The sequence below is a fragment of the Engystomops pustulosus genome, chromosome 6 (genome assembly GCF_040894005.1).
Source record: "Engystomops pustulosus chromosome 6, aEngPut4.maternal, whole genome shotgun sequence".
Classification (NCBI taxonomy): Eukaryota; Metazoa; Chordata; class Amphibia; order Anura; family Leptodactylidae; genus Engystomops; species Engystomops pustulosus.
This window is the reverse complement of record NC_092416.1, coordinates 3,694,457-3,712,189: the sequence shown is the minus strand read 5'-3', so window position 1 is coordinate 3,712,189 and position 17,733 is coordinate 3,694,457. Positions and strand designations below refer to the sequence as shown.

The 17,733-nt window shown below is 50.7% G+C and overlaps 1 protein-coding gene across 6 annotated transcripts in view; it reads left to right on the top strand.

The window, feature by feature from the left end:
* The window catches only part of ARHGEF1 (Rho guanine nucleotide exchange factor 1), a 62,135-nt gene that overhangs the window by 2,994 nt on the left and 41,408 nt on the right, over nt 1-17,733 (top strand). For all 6 annotated transcript variants that reach the window (XM_072113782.1, XM_072113780.1, XM_072113781.1 and 3 more), the window contains exons 2-7: nt 4,995-5,041; nt 8,189-8,260; nt 8,659-8,772; nt 9,615-9,713; nt 16,236-16,278; nt 16,865-16,970. In XM_072113782.1, the coding sequence (XP_071969883.1) occupies nt 5,024-5,041; nt 8,189-8,260; nt 8,659-8,772; nt 9,615-9,713; nt 16,236-16,278; nt 16,865-16,970 (452 nt within the window). In that variant the 5' untranslated portion in view covers nt 4,995-5,023. The remainder of the gene's footprint in view (nt 1-4,994; nt 5,042-8,188; nt 8,261-8,658; nt 8,773-9,614; nt 9,714-16,235; nt 16,279-16,864; nt 16,971-17,733) is intronic.

The following is a 17,733-nucleotide window of genomic DNA, read 5'->3' as shown; positions in this document are numbered from 1 at the left end:
GCAGGGTCGCCTGTCAGTATAGATAGGGCCCTCCCGAGCACATGCCAAGCCTAATATACAGAGTGACCCTATACACAACCCAGTGGGCACAGCTATACAGAGTATATGATGTGTATACGGGGCTGTGCAGAGTATATGATGTGTATACGGGGCTGTGCAGAGTATATGATGTGTATACGGGGCTGTGCAGAGTATATGATGTGTATACGGGGCTGTGCAGAGTATATGATGTGTATACGGGGCTGTGCAGAGTATATGAGGTGTATACGGGGCTGTGCAGAGTATATGAGGTGTATACGGGGCTGTGCAGAGTATATGAGGTGTATACGGGGCAGTGCAGAGTATATGAGGTGTATACGGGGCAGTGCAGAGTATATGAGGTGTATACGGGGCTGTACTGAGTATATGAGGTGTATACGGGGCAGTGCAGAGTATATGAGGTGTATACGGGGCAGTGCAGAGTATATGATGTGTATACGGGGCTGTGCAGAGTATATGAGGTGTATACGGGGCTGTGCAGAGTATATGAGGTGTATACGGGGCTGTGCAGAGTATATGAGGTGTATACGGGGCTGTGCAGAGTATATGAGGTGTATACGGGGCTGTGCAGAGTATATGAGGTGTATACGGGGCTGTGCAGAGTATATGAGGTGTATACGGGGCTGTGCAGAGTATATGAGGTGTATACGGGGCTGTGCAGAGTATATGAGGTGTATACGGGGCTGTGCAGAGTATATGAGGTGTATACGGGGCTGTGCAGAGTATATGAGGTGTATACGGGGCTGTGCAGAGTATATGAGGTGTATACGGGGCTGTGCAGAGTATATGAGGTGTATACGGGGCTGTGCAGAGTATATGAGGTGTATACGGGGCTGTGCAGAGTATATGAGGTGTATACGGGGCTGTGCAGAGTATATGAGGTGTATACGGGGCTGTGCAGAGTATATGAGGTGTATACGGGGCTGTGCAGAGTATATGAGGTGTATACGGGGCTGTGCAGAGTATATGAGGTGTATACGGGGCTGTGCAGAGTATATAATGTGTATACGGGGCTGTGCAGAGTATATGATGTGTATACGGGGCTGTACAGAGTATATGATGTGTATACGGGGCAGTGCAGAGTATATAATATGTTTATACGGGGCAGTGCAGAGTATATGATGTGTATACGGGGCTGTACAGAGGTGTATTGGGATGGATCCCCTCGTCCCTCTCCTCCTCCGTGTCTTTCCTGTGTAATGTTTTCCAGGTTTCTGGGCCTGCTGCTCTAGGACAATGGCGGCTGTATACTCCTGGCGGCTGTATACTCCTGGCGGCTGTATACTCCTGGCGGCTGTATACTCCTGGCGGCTGTATACTCCTGGCGGCTGTATACTCCTGGCGGCTGTATACTCCTGGCGGCTGTATACTCCCTGTGCTCAGGCCGGGGCTTTGTCTGGAGCAGAGTGCGCTCACATGTTGGGCTCCTTCCAGATGATGTGATCCCAGTCCGTCCGGCTTACACTGCTCCTCTGTGGGGTCCGGGGCCGCTGTGGCCTGCAGAATGGGGGCTCTGTCCTGGCTGCCCCGGCTGGGTGTTGCTCTTTCCAGCCGTCACTGGGTGGATTGGCAACGTGGGCATCTTAAATTACCTTCTTCCCTTTCCTCCTGAGTCACTGAGAGCACATTGTGCTGTGACAGACGAGGTATTCATGAGGGTCCGGCCAGGAGGAGCGGACACTGGAATAACAGAGGTGATGGCAAGACTGTGAGTCACTGTGCCCGTCTGCCCCTGCCCTGTGCTCCAGTGCCCAAGGCCTGTGCCCGTCTGCCCCTGTGCCCGTCTGCCCCTGCCCTGTGCTCCAGTGCCCAAGGCCTGTGCCCGTCTGCCCCTGTGCCCGTCTGCCCCTGCCCTGTGCCCCTGTGCCCGTCTGCCCCTGTGCCCGTCTGCCCCTGTGCCCGTCTGCCCCTGTGCCCGTCTGCTCCAGTGCCCAAGGCCTGTGCCCGTCTTCTCCTGTGCCCCTCTCCCCCTGTGCCTGCCCCTGTGCCCGTCTGCCCCTGTGCTCCATTGCCCAAGGCCTGTGCCCGTCTGCCCCTGTGCTCCATTGCCCAAGGCCTTTGCCCGTCTGCCCCTGTGCTCCAGTGCCCAAGGCCTGTGCCCATCTGCCCGTCTTCCCCTGTGCCCGTCTGCCCCTGTGCTCCAGTGCCCAAGGCCTGTGCCCATCTGCCCGTCTGCCCCTGTGCCCGTCTGCCCCTGTGCTCCAGTGCCCAAGGCCTGTGCTCGTCTGCCCCTGTGCTCGTCTGCTCCTATGCCCGTCTGCTCCAGTGCCCGTCTGCTCCTATGCCCGTCTGCTCCAGTGCCCGTCTGCTCCTATGCCCGTCTGCTCCAGTGCCCAAGGCCTGTGCCCGTCTTCTCCTGTGCCCCTCTCCCCCTGTGCCTGCCCCTGTGCCCGTCTGCCCCTGTGCTCCAGTGCCCAAGGCCTGTGCCCGTCTGCCCCTGTGGTCCAGTGCCTAAGGCCTGTGCCCATCTGCCCCTGTGCCCGTCTGCCCCTGTGCTCCAGTGCCCAAGGCCTGTGCCCGTCTGCCCCTGTGCCCATCTGCCCCTGTGCCCGTCTGCCCCTGTGCTCGTCTGCCCCTGTGCTCGTCTGCTCCTATGCCCGTCTGCTCCAGTGCCCGTCTGCTCCTATGCCCGTCTGCTCCAGTGCCCAGGGCCTGTGCCCGTCTTCTCCTGTGCCCCTCTCCCCCTGTGCCCGTCTGCCCCTGTGCCCGTCTGCCCCTGTGCTCCAGTGCCCAAGGCCTGTGCCCGTCTGCCCCTGTGGTCCAGTGCCTAAGGCCTGTGCCCATCTGCCCCTGTGCCCGTCTGCCCCTGTGCTCCAGTGCCCAAGGCCTGTGCCCGTCTGCCCCTGTGCTCCAGTGCCCAAGGCCTGTGCTCGTCTGCCCCTGTGCTCGTCTGCCCCTGTACTCCATTCCCCTTCTGCCCCTGTGCTCCAGTGCCCAAGGCCTGTGCTCGTCTGCCCCTGTGCCCGTCTGCCCCTGTACTCCATTCCCCTTCTGCCCCTGTGCTCCAGTGCCCAAGGCCTGTGCCCGTCTGCCCCTGTGCCCGTCTGCCCCTGTGCCCGTCTGCCCCTGTGCTCGTCTGCCCCTGTGCTCGTCTGCCCCTGTGCCCGTCTGCCCCTGTACTCCATTCCCCTTCTGCCCCTGTGCTCCAGTGCCCAAGGCCTGTGCTCGTCTGCCCCTGTGCTCGTCTGCCCCTGTACTCCATTCCCCTTCTGCCCCTGTGCTCCAGTGCCCAAGGCCTGTGCTCGTCTGCCCCTGTGCTCGTCTGCCCCTGTACTCCATTCCCCTTCTGCCCCTGTGCTCCAGTGCCCAAGGCCTGTGCTCGTCTGCCCCTGTGCCTGTCTGCCCCTGTACTCCATTCCCCTTCTGCCCCTGTGCTCCAGTGCCCAAGGCCTGTGCCCGTCTGCCCCTGTGCCCGTCTGCCCCTGTGCCCGTCTGCCCCTGTGCTCGTCTGCCCCTGTGCTCGTCTGCCCCTGTGCCCGTCTGCCCCTGTGCCCGTCTGCCCCTGTACTCGTCTGCCCCTGTGCCCGTCTGCCCCTGTTCTCCAGTGCCCAAAGCCTGTGCCCGTCTGCCCCTGTGCCTGTCTGTATATAATGTAAGGCAAATGCTGTGTCGGGTCGGGAGACATGTTGTAGATTGTGTTTTTATATCTCATATTCCTTCCTGATAACGATGATTTTCTGCCTGTGTCAGTCTCTTCTGCAGTTGTCATTCTATTCATGCACCAGGATGCTCAGGATGACCTGCTCCCCCCAGGCACTCGTGATGGAGGTGGATTTTCTGGTTTGTGTTTTCTCTCTGCCCCTGGACATGAGTTGTGGCCCCCCTCTCCGTGGTGTTTGTGGATATTCCTGGCCGGGTGCCAGGCCGGGGAGGGGGCGGCAGACAGGGCAGGCACATGGAGTGTCTGGCGGGGGCTGGGCACATACCTGGGTATCTCTTATCTGCAGCGGGGCTGCAGCATACCTGCCATACCTTGCAGAGTGTGCACGGGGCTGAGTGTGCGGGTGACAGCGATGTGTCCGTGCATGCACGGGGTGGAGCGACCCTGTATGGCGTCCATAGGGGGGTATACACTATATATACATCCACCGGATTTTTGAGCGTTACGTTATGTCATGAGCTGACTCTGCAGCGCCGGTCACCCAGCTTTCCACAGCCTTTCCTGCTGCCTTTACATCCTTCTTTCTGTTGTGTCAGTATTTTCTGCATTTCTTGTGTTTTGTTCATGAAGCAGGAGGCTCAGGATTAACATTGATCTGTAGCGCGGGGGATTGTGGGAGAATGATGGGTAAATGTTCTGTCTCGGAGCCCGTGCGGATCATACATCACATACACGTCCTAGTGATTGAGAATAGTGTAATACCACATTCTTCCTGAAGGGGCAGCACTGATTGCTGGGGGGGGGGGGTCTCGGACCCTTGTAACGGAATGTGATGAGGACCTTTGTAATTGAGTCCTGGATACATGGCTGGGAATCCCCTCCCTGTCTTACGAGTTGTGTCCGGGCTGACAATGTTTTTCCATGCGGTGGGAGGACCTCTCTCTGATTGTCGGTGCCCGCGCCATGGGCACATTCCTCTGGGGCAGCAGCTGGTATCCTGAGGGGGAGGGGGTGATGCCCGCTCTGTGCCCCCAGTCCTGGGTGACGGAGGGGGAGATGTCTCCCGCATACCCCGGATTCCTCTCTCCACCTCGTGCCGCACATTCTGCTCACTCATCCTTTTTCATCGCCCCCCACCTCACCCGGTACCGTCACCTATCAGCGAAATCGTGACCCCTCCCATCCAGGGTTTACATCTTTGGCAAAAGTTTCCACTCGCTGTGTGCACTGCAGCCCATCAGACTCCTCATGTGAGCTTGTCATGGATGCCTCGTCTCTCCTGGGAGTGGTGGAAGGGACGCTGACTATAATCACTCTGGAGAAGATGCCCTGACTCTTCCTTTGATCTTTGCAGGTGACTCGGCTTTCCGGTAGACCATTACGATGGACCAAGAAGATGGGGTAAGTGTTCCCAATGTTCAGACTGCTGATACGATAGGGGGATGGTACATCCCAGGGGACAGCCTCGAGGTGGGGGTCTCCTGGTGTCCATGTGGTCATCAGTAGACTCGGTCTTCACAAGCAGGCGACCAAATACGACCCTGGTCACAACCCCAGGACTAAGCGAAACCAACATCAAGCCCACGGAGCCTTGTAAGATCTGGAGGATCCACTATTCCCAAAGAACGTGGTCCGTCCTGGAAAGAATGACCTAAGACGTGTGCCGGGGGCCACAAGGAGGAGACCTGCCGGCCTGAGCAGTGGTCTACTATCCGAAAACAGTGGTGACTTCTTCAGGATCCGTACTAGTGGAAAAGCGAGGATCTGTCAGAGGACAAACTTGAGGCAAACCTGGTGTCGATGTTAATCTGGTCTCCATGAAGTTCGGTCATGACAATTTTGAAGCATGAAACAACCCTGGAGCCTTGTCTCCGCCATTGGATGTCCACAAAAAGGACCACTATCCGAAGAGAGCGTGGTCAGCACAAGGATGAGGCACATAGATTCCTGAGGAGCTGTGGTCCACAATCCAGATCGCCTGCCTCTTCAGAATCCATTCTTGGTGGTCACACAATGTCCTGGCAGACAAGCGGAGATCTTGGCAGTCATTAAAATTCCAGTCCAGAAGAGTGGTTATCTTGAAAGGTTGAAGCACTTTTGTTCTGCTGTTCCTTTGTTGCCAGACACTCCACATGGTGTTGTGTCTTTGTTTAGCAGGCACACGTCTTGGAACTCGATATAATGGGGAGTTTCCTGGCCGGGTGATCTGCTTCCTGCAGAAGGTCACAAGAACGTGAGCCTCCTTAATACTGAGAATATTCCTGGTGTCGGGCAGAAAAAGTACAAAGCAGGTCACAAGGAGAAGGCTAAGCATCATAAATGTCAGGAGGGTCACGTACAGAGGTAGACATGTCAGGAGGATCATCCCCAGAACCTGTAGTGTCAGTCATAGACGACCCATGGATGTCTCCCGATAAGCTGTGAGGAGTTGTAGAAGTCGACATGTCAGGGGGGGTCAACCAAAGAAGAAGCTTCTTACATTTGTGAGCAGTCCTAGAGGGAGAAGGCAGGTCAACCTGGAAAAGCTGGACAGTCTTAGAAGTAAATATTCTAGGAGGGTCTCCCCTGTGAGCATCTGTGAGCATTCATGGGGTAGACTTCTCTTGATAGTCACACCAAGAATCAGCTTTCATCAGTCATAAACGTGTCATGGTCCCTCCGTACAAAAGCTGTGAGCAGCTGTAGAGGTAGATGTTAGAGGACTCTCCCTGAAGAAGAGGCTGTGACCAGCTATACAGGTAGATGTCAGAGGTCCCTGCCTGAAGAAGAGGCTGTGAGCAGCTATACAGGTAGATGTCAGAGGTCCCTGCCTGAAGAAGAGGCTGTGAGCAGCTGTAGAGGTAGATGTCAGAGGTCCCTGCCTGAAGAAGTGGCTGTGAGCAGCTGTAGAGGTAGATGTCAGAGGTCCCTGCCTGAAGAAGTGGCTGTGAGCAGCTGTAGAGGTAGATGTCAGAGGTCCCTGCCTGAAGAAGTGGCTGTGAGCAGCTGTAGAGGTAGATGTCAGAGGTCCCTGCCTGAAGAAGAGGCTGTGAGCAGTCGTAGAGGTAGATGTCAGAGGTCCCTGCCTGAAGAAGAGGCTGTGAGCAGCTGTAGAGGTAGATGTCAGAGGTCCCTGCCTGAAGAAGAGGCTGTGACCAGCTATACAGGTAGATGTTAGAGGACTCTCCCTCAAGACGAAGCCGTGAGCACTCGTAGAGGTAGATGTTAGACGGCTCTCCATGAAGAAGAGGCTGTGACCAGCTATACAGGTAGATGTTAGAGGGCTCTCCCTGAAGAAGAGGCTGTGAGCAGTCGTAGAGGTAGATGTTAGAGGACTCTCCCTGAAGAAGAGGCTGTGACCAGCTATACAGGTAGATGTTAGAGGACTCTCCCTGAAGAAGAGGCTGTGACCAGCTATACAGGTAGATGTTAGAGGACTCTCCCTCAAGACGAAGCTGTGAGCTATCGTAGAGGTAGATGTTAGAGGACTCTCCCTCAAGACGAAGCTGTGAGCTATCGTAGAGGTAGATGTTAGAGGACTCTCCCTCAAGACGAAGCTGTGAGCTATCGTAGAGGTAGATGTTAGAGGACTCTCCCTCAAGACGAAGCTGTGAGCTATCGTAGAGGTAGATGTTAGAGGACTCTCCCTCAAGACGAAGCTGTGAGCTATCGTAGAGGTAGATGTTAGAGGACTCTCCCTCAAGATGAAGCTGTGAGCTGTCGTAGAGGTAGATGTTAGAGGGCTCTCCCTGAAGAAGAGGCTGTGAGCTGTCGTAGAGGTAGATGTTAGACGGTTCTCCATGAAGAAGAGGCTGTGAGCAGTCGTAGAGGTAGATGTTAGAGGACTCTCCCTGAAGAAGAGGCTGTGACCAGCTATACAGGTAGATGTTAGAGGACTCTCCCTGAAGAAGAGGCTGTGACCAGCTATACAGGTAGATGTTAGAGGACTCTCCCTCAAGACGAAGCTGTGAGCTATCGTAGAGGTAGATGTTAGAGGACTCTCCCTCAAGACGAAGCTGTGAGCTATCGTAGAGGTAGATGTTAGAGGACTCTCCCTCAAGACGAAGCTGTGAGCTATCGTAGAGGTAGATGTTAGAGGACTCTCCCTCAAGACGAAGCTGTGAGCTATCGTAGAGGTAGATGTTAGAGGACTCTCCCTCAAGACGAAGCTGTGAGCTATCGTAGAGGTAGATGTTAGAGGACTCTCCCTCAAGACGAAGCTGTGAGCTATCGTAGAGGTAGATGTTAGAGGACTCTCCCTCAAGATGAAGCTGTGAGCTGTCGTAGAGGTAGATGTTAGAGGGCTCTCCCTGAAGAAGAGGCTGTGAGCTGTCGTAGAGGTAGATGTTAGACGGTTCTCCATGAAGAAGAGGCTGTGACCAGCTATACAGGTAGATGTTAGAGGGCTCTCCATGAAGAAGCGGTTGTAGGGATAGATGTCAGAGGGTTCTCCCAGAAGAAGAGGCTGTGAGCAGTCATATGTCTTTGGAAGTTTTGTTGTGCCGCTATGGTCCATGGTTTGGGGGCAGAATTTAAACCAATGTTTTCTTTTTTTGGTTGTCTCCTCAGGGTTTCAATGCCACGGGGGCGAAGTCCATTATTGGAGCAGAGGATGAGTACTTTGAGAATGACATTGAACCAGTAAGTGTTGGTGGCCAAGATCTTTGACATAACTCCCCTCCTCAGCGTGATGTGATACTTTTCTCACTGATCAAGTCATTTCACTTGTACCATATCTTCTACCACCAGTATCTTCAACTTCCTTATTGTCCTCCTTAATGTCTCTTGGCATTGTCTTCTCTTCTCCTCACCATACCTCACCCAAACTTCTCTGCTTTTGGCCTGACCTCCTTGTTTTCTCTCCACTTCATCTCCTGTCTCGTATCTTCTTAGTTTCCTGAGTGTCTCCTCTTCACCTCACCTCCTCGCTGTACGGCCTTCTCCTCACATCTGCTCCTCCATCTCCCCATCTCTTTCACCGTCCCACCACCATCACACTTTCCCTTGTTTTGACCCTTTGTGACCTTCTCCTTCCCCAGAATGTGGATGACCAGGAGAGTTACTTCCAGAGCATAGAGCTGGTGAAGGACCATCCTGCCTATATTATGGTCTTCCTCCACCATGTTGTCCTTCAGTTTGACCCAAGTCCATTGGTAAGAAGTAGCCGTAATCTCGTCTCGTGTGGTCATCACATTGTTGTCAGATGTTCCTGAAGCCATAGGAATAGGATGGACATGTGTAAACTAGTTTTCCCCCAAAAAAATCTGTCAGATGATATGACTTCTGATCGGCATCTGGCCGGTCAAGCTGCGTAAGAATCTCCTGGTTATGAGCTCAGTTTCGGGATAACATCTTTCATGACTTTGGCCAAGAAAGGAATCAGAACTTCTATGTATGCCATGTGTATCCTCTCTTTACCCCAAACTTTGAAGCCCCCAGTTTTACCCTCTTGGTCCTTGAGATCTTATATTCCCCACCCTCTGGCTCTCCATCTACTGCAATTCTACATCTCCCTCCATGTCCCGAGGAGCCTACCCTGGAGAACATTGAGGAGAAGCTTTAGACTCATCCATAACCTATAGCCGGAGTGATTCCATAATGTTCCATGAGATCTTCGGGGCTGATGGGACATCTTCTATGGTGGATGATATGTATGATGCTCATGTCTTCTCTTTCTTTCCTCCATGCTGCTCTCAGAGGTTCCTCTCGGTTATTCCAGGTGTGTCCCAGGTTATCCCTATTGCATGTCTTGCCCCGGGTTTGGTCCCTGTCAGTAGTGGGGTGGGGGGGTCTGACATGTTTGCTGACTTGTTTGTGCAGTTGGGTTCCCATGCTGTGCAGCTGGCCTCCAAAGACTTGTATGTAGTCCTGTAGCTCACGCTTCATGGTGGTCACATCATTGGCGGGTGGCCATTGAAGAGTGTGTGTATAGAGATACCAGACCCCACCAGCAGGGGGCAGTGTTTTCATTCTGTTTATTGCCCTCTCTCTGCAGCTCTGCTTCTTGCACGTGGAGATTTTACGAAGCCTCTCGTCCAAAGAGGGACGGAAATCCTTTACAGATTTCTACAACACGTTCCTGATGAAAGGAGCGGTGAGTATGGGACATAACAGTCACCGGGCAGCGACTTAACAACTGGCAGGACCGGAACTACAGGGGTCTGCATGGTCATGGCTTCAGTGTCTCTATGTAGTGATCTCCCCCTAGTGGTGGCGTATAATCTGTATGTAGTGATCTCCTCCTAGTGGTGGTGTATAATGTGTATGTAGTGATCTTCTCCTAGTGGTGGTGTATAATCTGTATGTAGTGAGCTCCCCCTAGTGGTGGTGTATAATCTGTATGTAGTGATCTCCCCCTAGTGGTGGTGTATAATCTGTATGTAGTGATCCCCCCCTAGTGGTGGTGTATTATCTGTATGTAGTGATCTCCTCCTAGTGGTGGTGTATAATGTGTATGTAGTGATCTCATCCTAGTGGTGGTGTATAATCTGTATGTAGTGATCTCCTCCTAGTGGTGGTGTATAATGTGTATGTAGTGATCTCCCCCTAGTGGTGATGTATAACCTGTATGTAGTGATCTCCCCCTAGTGGTGGTGTATAATCTCTATGTAGTGATCTCCTCTTAGTGGTGGTGTATAATCTGTATGTAGTGATCTCCCCCTAGTGGTGATGTATAATCTGTATGTAGTGATCTCCTCCTAGTGGTGGTGTATAATGTGTATGTAGTGATCTCCTCCTAGTGGTGATGTATAATGTGTATGTAGTGATCTTCCCCTAGTGGTGATGTATAATCTGTATGTAGTGATCTCCTCCTAGTGGTGGTGTATAATGTGTATGTAGTGATCTCCCCCTAGTGGTGGTGTATAATGCGTATGTAGTGATCTCCCCCTAGTGGTGATGTATAATCTGTATGTAGTGATCTCCCCCTAGTGGTGGTGTATAATGTGTATGTAGTGATCTCCTCCTAGTGGTGGTGTATAATCTGTATGTAGTGAGCTCCCCCTAGTGGTGGTATATAATGCGTATGTAGTGATCTCCCCCTAGTGGTGATGTATAATGTGTATGTAGTGATCTCCCCCTAGTGGTGATGTATAATCTGTATGTAGTGATCTCCTCCTAGTGGTGGTGTATAATGTGTATGTAGTGATCTTCCCCTAGTGGTGATGTATAATCTGTATGTAGTGATCTCCTCCTAGTGGTGGTGTATAATGTGTATGTAGTGATCTCCTCCTAGTGGTGGTGTATAATGTGTATGTAGTGATCTCCCCCTAGTGGTGGTGTATAATGCGTATGTAGTGATCTCCCCCTAGTGGTGATGTATAATCTGTATGTAGTGATCTCCCCCTAGTGGTGGTGTATAATGTGTATGTAGTGATCTCCTCCTAGTGGTGGTGTATAATCTGTATGTAGTGAGCTCCCCCTAGTGGTGGTATATAATGTGTATGTAGTGATCTCCTCCTAGTGGTGGTGTATAATGTGTATGTAGTGATCTCTCCCTAGTGGTGGTGTATAATGTGTATGTAGTGATCTCCCCCTAGTGGTGGTGTATAATGTGTATGTAGTGAGCTCCTCCTAGTGGTGGTGTATAATCTGTATGTAGTGAGCTCCCCCTAGTGGTGGTATATAATGTGTATGTAGTGATCTCCCCCTAGTGGTGGTGTATAATGTGTATGTAGTGATCTCTCCCTAGTGGTGGTGTATAATGTGTATGTAGTGAGCTCCTCCTAGTGGTGGTGTATAATTTGTATGTAGTGATCTCCTCCCAGTGGTGGTATATAATGTGTATGTAGTGATATCCTCCTAGTGGTGGTGTATAATGTGTATGTAGTGATCTTCCCCTAGTGGTGATGTATAATCTGTATGTAGTGATCTCCTCCTAGTGGTGGTGTATAATGTGTATGTAGTGATCTCCTCCTAGTGGTGGTGTATAATGTGTATGTAGTGATCTCCCCCTAGTGGTGGTGTATAATGTGTATGTAGTGATCTCCTCCTAGTGGTGGTGTATAATCTGTATGTAGTGATCTCCCCCTAGTGGTGGTGTATAATGTGTATGTAGTGATCTCCTCCTAGTGGTGGTGTATAATCTGTATGTAGTGAGCTCCCCCTAGTGGTGGTATATAATGTGTATGTAGTGATCTCCCCCTAGTGGTGGTGTATAATGTGTATGTAGTGATCTCTCCCTAGTGGTGGTGTATAATGTGTATGTAGTGATCTCCCCCTAGTGGTGGTGTATAATGTGTATGTAGTGATCTCCTCCTAGTGATGGTATATAATCTGTATGTAGTGATCTCGCCCTAGTGGTGGTGTATAATGTGTATGTAGTGATCTGCCCCTAGTGGTGGTGTATAATCTGTATGTAGTGATCTCCCCCTAGTGGTGGTGTATAATCTGTATGTAGTGATCTCCTCCTAGTGGTGGTGTATAATCTGTATGTAGTGATCTCCTCCTAGTGGTGGTGTATAATCTGTATGTAGTGATCTCTCCCTAGTGGTGGTGTATAATCTGTATGTAGTGATCTCCCACTAGTGGTGGTGTATAATGTGTATGTAGTGATCTCCCCCTAGTGGTGGTGTATAATGTGTATGTAGTGATCTCCCCCTAGTGGTGGTGTATAATCTGTATGTAGTGATCTCCCCCTAGTGGTGGTGTATAATGTGTATGTAGTGATCTCCTCCTAGTGGTGGTGTATAATCTGTATGTAGTGATCTCCCACTAGTGGTGGTGTATAATGTGTATGTAGTGATCTCCTCCTAGTGGTGGTGTATAATCTGTATGTAGTGATCTCCCACTAGTGGTGGTGTATAATCTGTATGTAGTGATCTCCTCCTAGTGGTGGTGTATAATGTGTATGTAGTGATCTCCCCCTAGTGGTGGTGTATAATGTGTATGTAGTGATCTCCCCCTAGTGGTGGTGTATAATCTGTATGTAGTGATCTCCCCCTAGTAGTGGTGTATAATGTGTATGTAGTGATCTCCCCCTAGTGGTGGTGTATAATCTGTATGTAGTGATCTTCCCCTAGTAGTGGTGTATAATGTGTATGTAGTGATCTCCCCCTAGTGGTGGTGTATAATCTGTATGTAGTGATCTCCCCCTAGTAGTGGTGTATAATCTGTATGTAGTGAGCTCCCCCTAGTGGTGGTATATAATGTGTATGTAGTGATCTCCCCCTAGTGGTGGTGTATAATCTGTATGTAGTGATCTCCCCCTAGTGGTGGTGTATAATCTGTATGTAGTGAGCTCCCCCTAGTGGTGGTATATAATGTGTATGTAGTGATCTCCCCCTAGTGGTGGTGTATAATCTGTATGTAGTGATCTCCCACTAGTGGTGGTGTATAATGTGTATGTAGTGATCTCCTCCTAGTGGTGGTGTATAATCTGTATGTAGTGATCTCCCACTAGTGGTGGTGTATAATGTGTATGTAGTGATCTCCCCCTAGTGGTGGTGTATAATGTGTATGTAGTGATCTCCCCCTAGTGGTGGTGTATAATGTGTATGTAGTGATCTCCTCCTAGTGGTGGTGTATAATCTGTATGTAGTGATCTCCTCCTAGTGGTGGTGTATAATGTGTATGTAGTGATCTCCCCCTAGTAGTGGTGTATAATGTGTATGTAGTGATCTCCCCCTAGTGGTGGTGTATAATCTGTATGTAGTGATCTTCCCCTAGTAGTGGTGTATAATGTGTATGTAGTGATCTCCCCCTAGTGGTGGTGTATAATCTGTATGTAGTGATCTCCCCCTAGTGGTGGTGTATAATCTGTATGTAGTGATCTCCTCCTAGTGGTGGTGTATAATCTGTATGTAGTGATCTCCCCCTAGTGGTGGTGTATAATCTGTATATAGTGATCTCCCCCTAGTGGTGGTGTATAATGTGTATGTAGGGAGCTCCTTCTAGTGGTGGTGTATAATCTGTATATAGTGATCTCCCCCTAGTGGTGGTGTATAATGTGTATGTAGTGATCTCCTCCTAGTGGTGGTGTATAATCTGTATGTAGTGATCTCCTACTAGTGGTGGTGTATAATGTGTATGTAGTGATCTCCCCCTAGTGGTGGTGTATAATGTGTATGTAGTGATCTCCTCCTAGTGGTGGTGTATAATCTGTATGTAGTGATCTCCCCCTAGTGGTGGTGTATAATCTGTATGTAGTGATCTCCCCCTAGTGGTGGTGTATAATCTGTATGTAGTGATCTCCTCCTAGTGGTGGTGTATAATGTGTATGTAGTGATCTCCCCCTAGTGGTGGTGTATAATGTGTATGTAGTGATCTCCTCCTAGTGGTGGTGTATAATGTGTATGTAGTGATCTCCCCCTAGTGGTGGTGTATAATGTGTATGTAGTGATCTCCTCCTAGTGGTGGTGTATAATGTGTATGTAGTGATCTCCCCCTAGTGGTGGTGTATAATCTGTATGTAGTGATCTCCCCCTAGTGGTGGTGTATAATGTGTATGTAGTGATCTCCTCCTAGTGGTGGTGTATAATCTGTATGTAGTGATCTCCCCCTAGTGGTGGTGTATAATGTGTATGTAGTGATCTCTCCCTAGTGGTGGTGTATAATCTGTATGTAGTGATCTCCCCCTAGTGGTGGTGTATAATGTGTATGTAGTGATCTCTCCCTAGTGGTGGTGTATAATCTGTATGTAGTGAGCTCCTCCTAGTGGTGGTGTATAATGTGTATGTAGTGATCTCCCCCTAGTGGTGGTGTATAATGTGTATGTAGTGATCTCCCACTAGTGGTGGTGTATAATCTGTATGTAGTGATCTCCCCCTAGTGGTGGTGTATAATGTGTATGCAGTGATCTCCTCCTAGTGGTGGTGTATAATCTGTATGTAGTGATCTCCCCCTAGTGGTGGTGTATAATCTGTATGTAGTGATCTCCTCCTAGTGGTGGTGTATAATGTGTATGTAGTGATCTCCTCCTAGTGGTGGTGTATAATCTGTATGTAGTGATCTCCCCCTAGTGGTGGTGTATAATCTGTATGTAGTCACCTCCCCCTAGTGGTGGTGTATAATGTGTATGTAGTGATCTCCTCCTAGTGGTGGTGTATAATCTGTATGTAGTGATCTCCTCCTAGTGGTGGTGTATAATCTGTATGTAGTGATCTCCTCCTAGTGGTGGTGTATAATGTGTATGTAGTGATCTCCCCCTAGTGGTGGTGTATAATCTGTATGTAGTGATCTCCTCCTAGTGGTGGTGTATAATCTGTATGTAGTGATCGCCCCCTAGTGGTGGTGTATAATGTGTATGTAGTGATCTCCTCCTAGTGGTGGTGTATAATCTGTATGTAGTGATCTCCCCCTAGTGGTGGTGTATAATATGTATGTAGTGATCTCCTCCTAGTGGTGGTGTATAATCTGTATGTAGTGATCTCTCCCTAGTGGTGGTGTATAATGTGTATGTAGTGATCTCCCCCTAGTGGTGGTGTATAATGTGTATGTAGTGATCTCCCCCTAGTGGTGGTGTATAATGTGTATGTAGTGATCTCCCCCTAGTGGTGGTGTATAATCTGTATGTAGTGAGCTCCCCCTAGTGATGGTGTATAATCTGTATGTAGTGATCTTCCCCTAGTGGTGGTGTATAATCTGTATGTAGTGCTCTCCCCCTAGTGGTGGTGTATAATGTGTATGTAGTGATCTCCTCCTAGTGGTGGTGTATAATGTGTATGTAGTGATCTCCTCCTAGTGGTGGTGTATAATGTGTATGTAGTGATCTCCTCCTAGTGGTGGTGTATAATGTATATGTAGTGAGCTCCTCCTAGTGGTGGTGTATAATCTGTATGTAATGATCTCCCCCTAGTGGTGATGTATAATCTGTATGTAATGATCTCCCCCTAGTGGTGGTGTATAATCTGTATGTAGTGATCTCCCCCTAGTGGTGGTGTAATCTGTATGTAGTGATCTCCCCCTAGTGGTGATGTATAATGTGTATGTAGTGAGCTCCTCCTAGTGGTGGTGTATAATCTGTATGTAGTGATCTCCCCCTAGTGGTGGTGTATAATCTGTATGTAGTGATCTCCTCCTAGTGGTGGTGTATAATCTGTATGTAGTGATCTCCCCCTAGTGGTGGTGTATAATGTGTATGTAGTGATCTCCCCCTAGTGGTGGTGTATAATGTGTATGTAGTGATCTCCTCCTAGTGGTGGTGTATAATGTGTATGTAATGATCTCCCCCTAGTTGTGATGTATAATGTGTATGTAGTGAGCTCCCCCTAGTGGTGGTGTATAATCTGTATGTAGTGATCTCCCCCTAGTGGTGGTGTATAATATGTATGTAGTGAGCTCCCCCTAGTGGTGGTGTATAATCTGTATGTAGTGAGCTCCCCCTAGTGGTGGTGTATTTGTGCAGGGGGTTTGTAGCTGTGTATCAGAGTTATATTTAGAGTCGTTGCAGTATTTTGGGATTATAATCTGCCCCTCCCACAGCGGTTGGGGTTTTCCGGTAGCCGTGTTGTGGGGTGACATGAGGGTGAGGTGTGATGTTTGGAGCGCTGTTCTCAGAAGCCTGTGTACATACATTGGTGGGGGGGCATTGTTCTGCGGTGACTCAGACATTCCTGAGGGTGGGCTCCCCCCGGTGACTCCTCCGGGCTCTCATGTCCCTGTGTTTTCTCCCCTGCAGGTTTTACGTGTCCCTATTCCAGGCAATGTCTCCTTTGATCTGGGTGAGTTGTGCTGAGGGTTTGTTACAGTGTGTCCGTGCGGTGCTCTCCAGGGCTCCCCCGCAGGTGACATGTGGTATTACACGGTGAGCCCCCGTGGTGCAGAGCAGGGTGGGGCTGCCTCTGTGCACCCTGCGCCCCCCGTGTGTCTGCGGTGGGAACTTCCTGCGTTGCTGCTATACGCAGGGGCTTCCGGTCCCCTCCCCCCGTCAGCGCCACCTCCTGGCCACATGTGCTGCTGCAGCTTGGGAAATGCCACATATTCAGCAGTTAACCCCTTCATCGCCTCAGGGAAGACAGAAGCCGTTTTCCCTGCTTTTGATGCTCCAGTATTTAACCCCTTAGTCTCCCCCGTACACCCGGCATCACGTCCAGAGATAATAACACTTAAAGGGATTGTCCAGGACGAGGGAAGTCGGAGCTGCAGGGTGAATGTGACGGAGCTGCAGTACCTTATACAACCTGTGGACAGCTGTGGCGCTGTTTTATTAAAATGATGGACAATTCCTTAAATTGTGCTGGGATTTACCATGAGGGGGCGCTGTGCTACAGGAAGTCCTTGTGTTTCACCTGTGATTTTCCCTCGCAGATCGCACAAGGATAGACCTGATCCAAGACGACACCCTGAAGAAATATCTCACCGAGATCCAGAGTCACCAGATCCCAGAGATCTGCCGGCAGCTGGAGGACTTCAGGTAGGGCTCCTCCTCCTCCTGTATAGTGGGACTCCTCCTCCTCCTGTATAGTGGGGCTCCTCCCCCTCCTGTATAGTGGGGCGGCTCCTCCTGTATAGTAGGGGTCCTCCTCCTCCTGTATAGTGGGGCTCCTCCTCCTGTATAGTGGGGCTCCTCCCCCTCCTGTATAGTGGGGCTTCTCCTCCTCCTGTATAGTGGGGCTCCTCCTCCTCCTGTATAGTGGGGCTCCTCCTCCTCCTGTATAGTGGGGCTCCTCCTCCTCCTGTATAGTTGGGCTCCTCCTCCTCCTGTATAGTGGGGCTTCTCCTCCTCCTGTATAGTGGGGCTTCTCCTCCTCCTGTATAGTGGGGCTCCTCCTCCTCCTGTATAGTGGGGCTCCTCCTCCTCCTGTATAGTGGGGCTCCTCCTCCTCCTGTAGAGTCAGGCTCCTCCTCCTCCTGTAGAGTCAGGCTCCTCCTCCTCCTGTAGAGTCAGGCCCCTCCTCCTCCTGTAGAGTCAGGCTCCTCCTCCTCCTGTAGAGTCAGGCCCCTGCTCCTCCTGTGGAGTCAGGCCCTTCCCCCTCCTGTGTAGTGGGGCTCCTCCCCCTCCTGTATAGTGGGGCTCCTCCCCCTCCTGTATAGTGGGGCTCCTCCTCCTCCTGTATAGTGGGACTCCTCCTCCTGTAGAGTCAGGCCCCTGCTCCTCCTCCTGTAGAGTCAGGCCCCTCCTCCTCCTCCTCCTGTAGAGTCAGGCCCCTCCTCCTCCTCCTCCTGTAGAGTCAGGC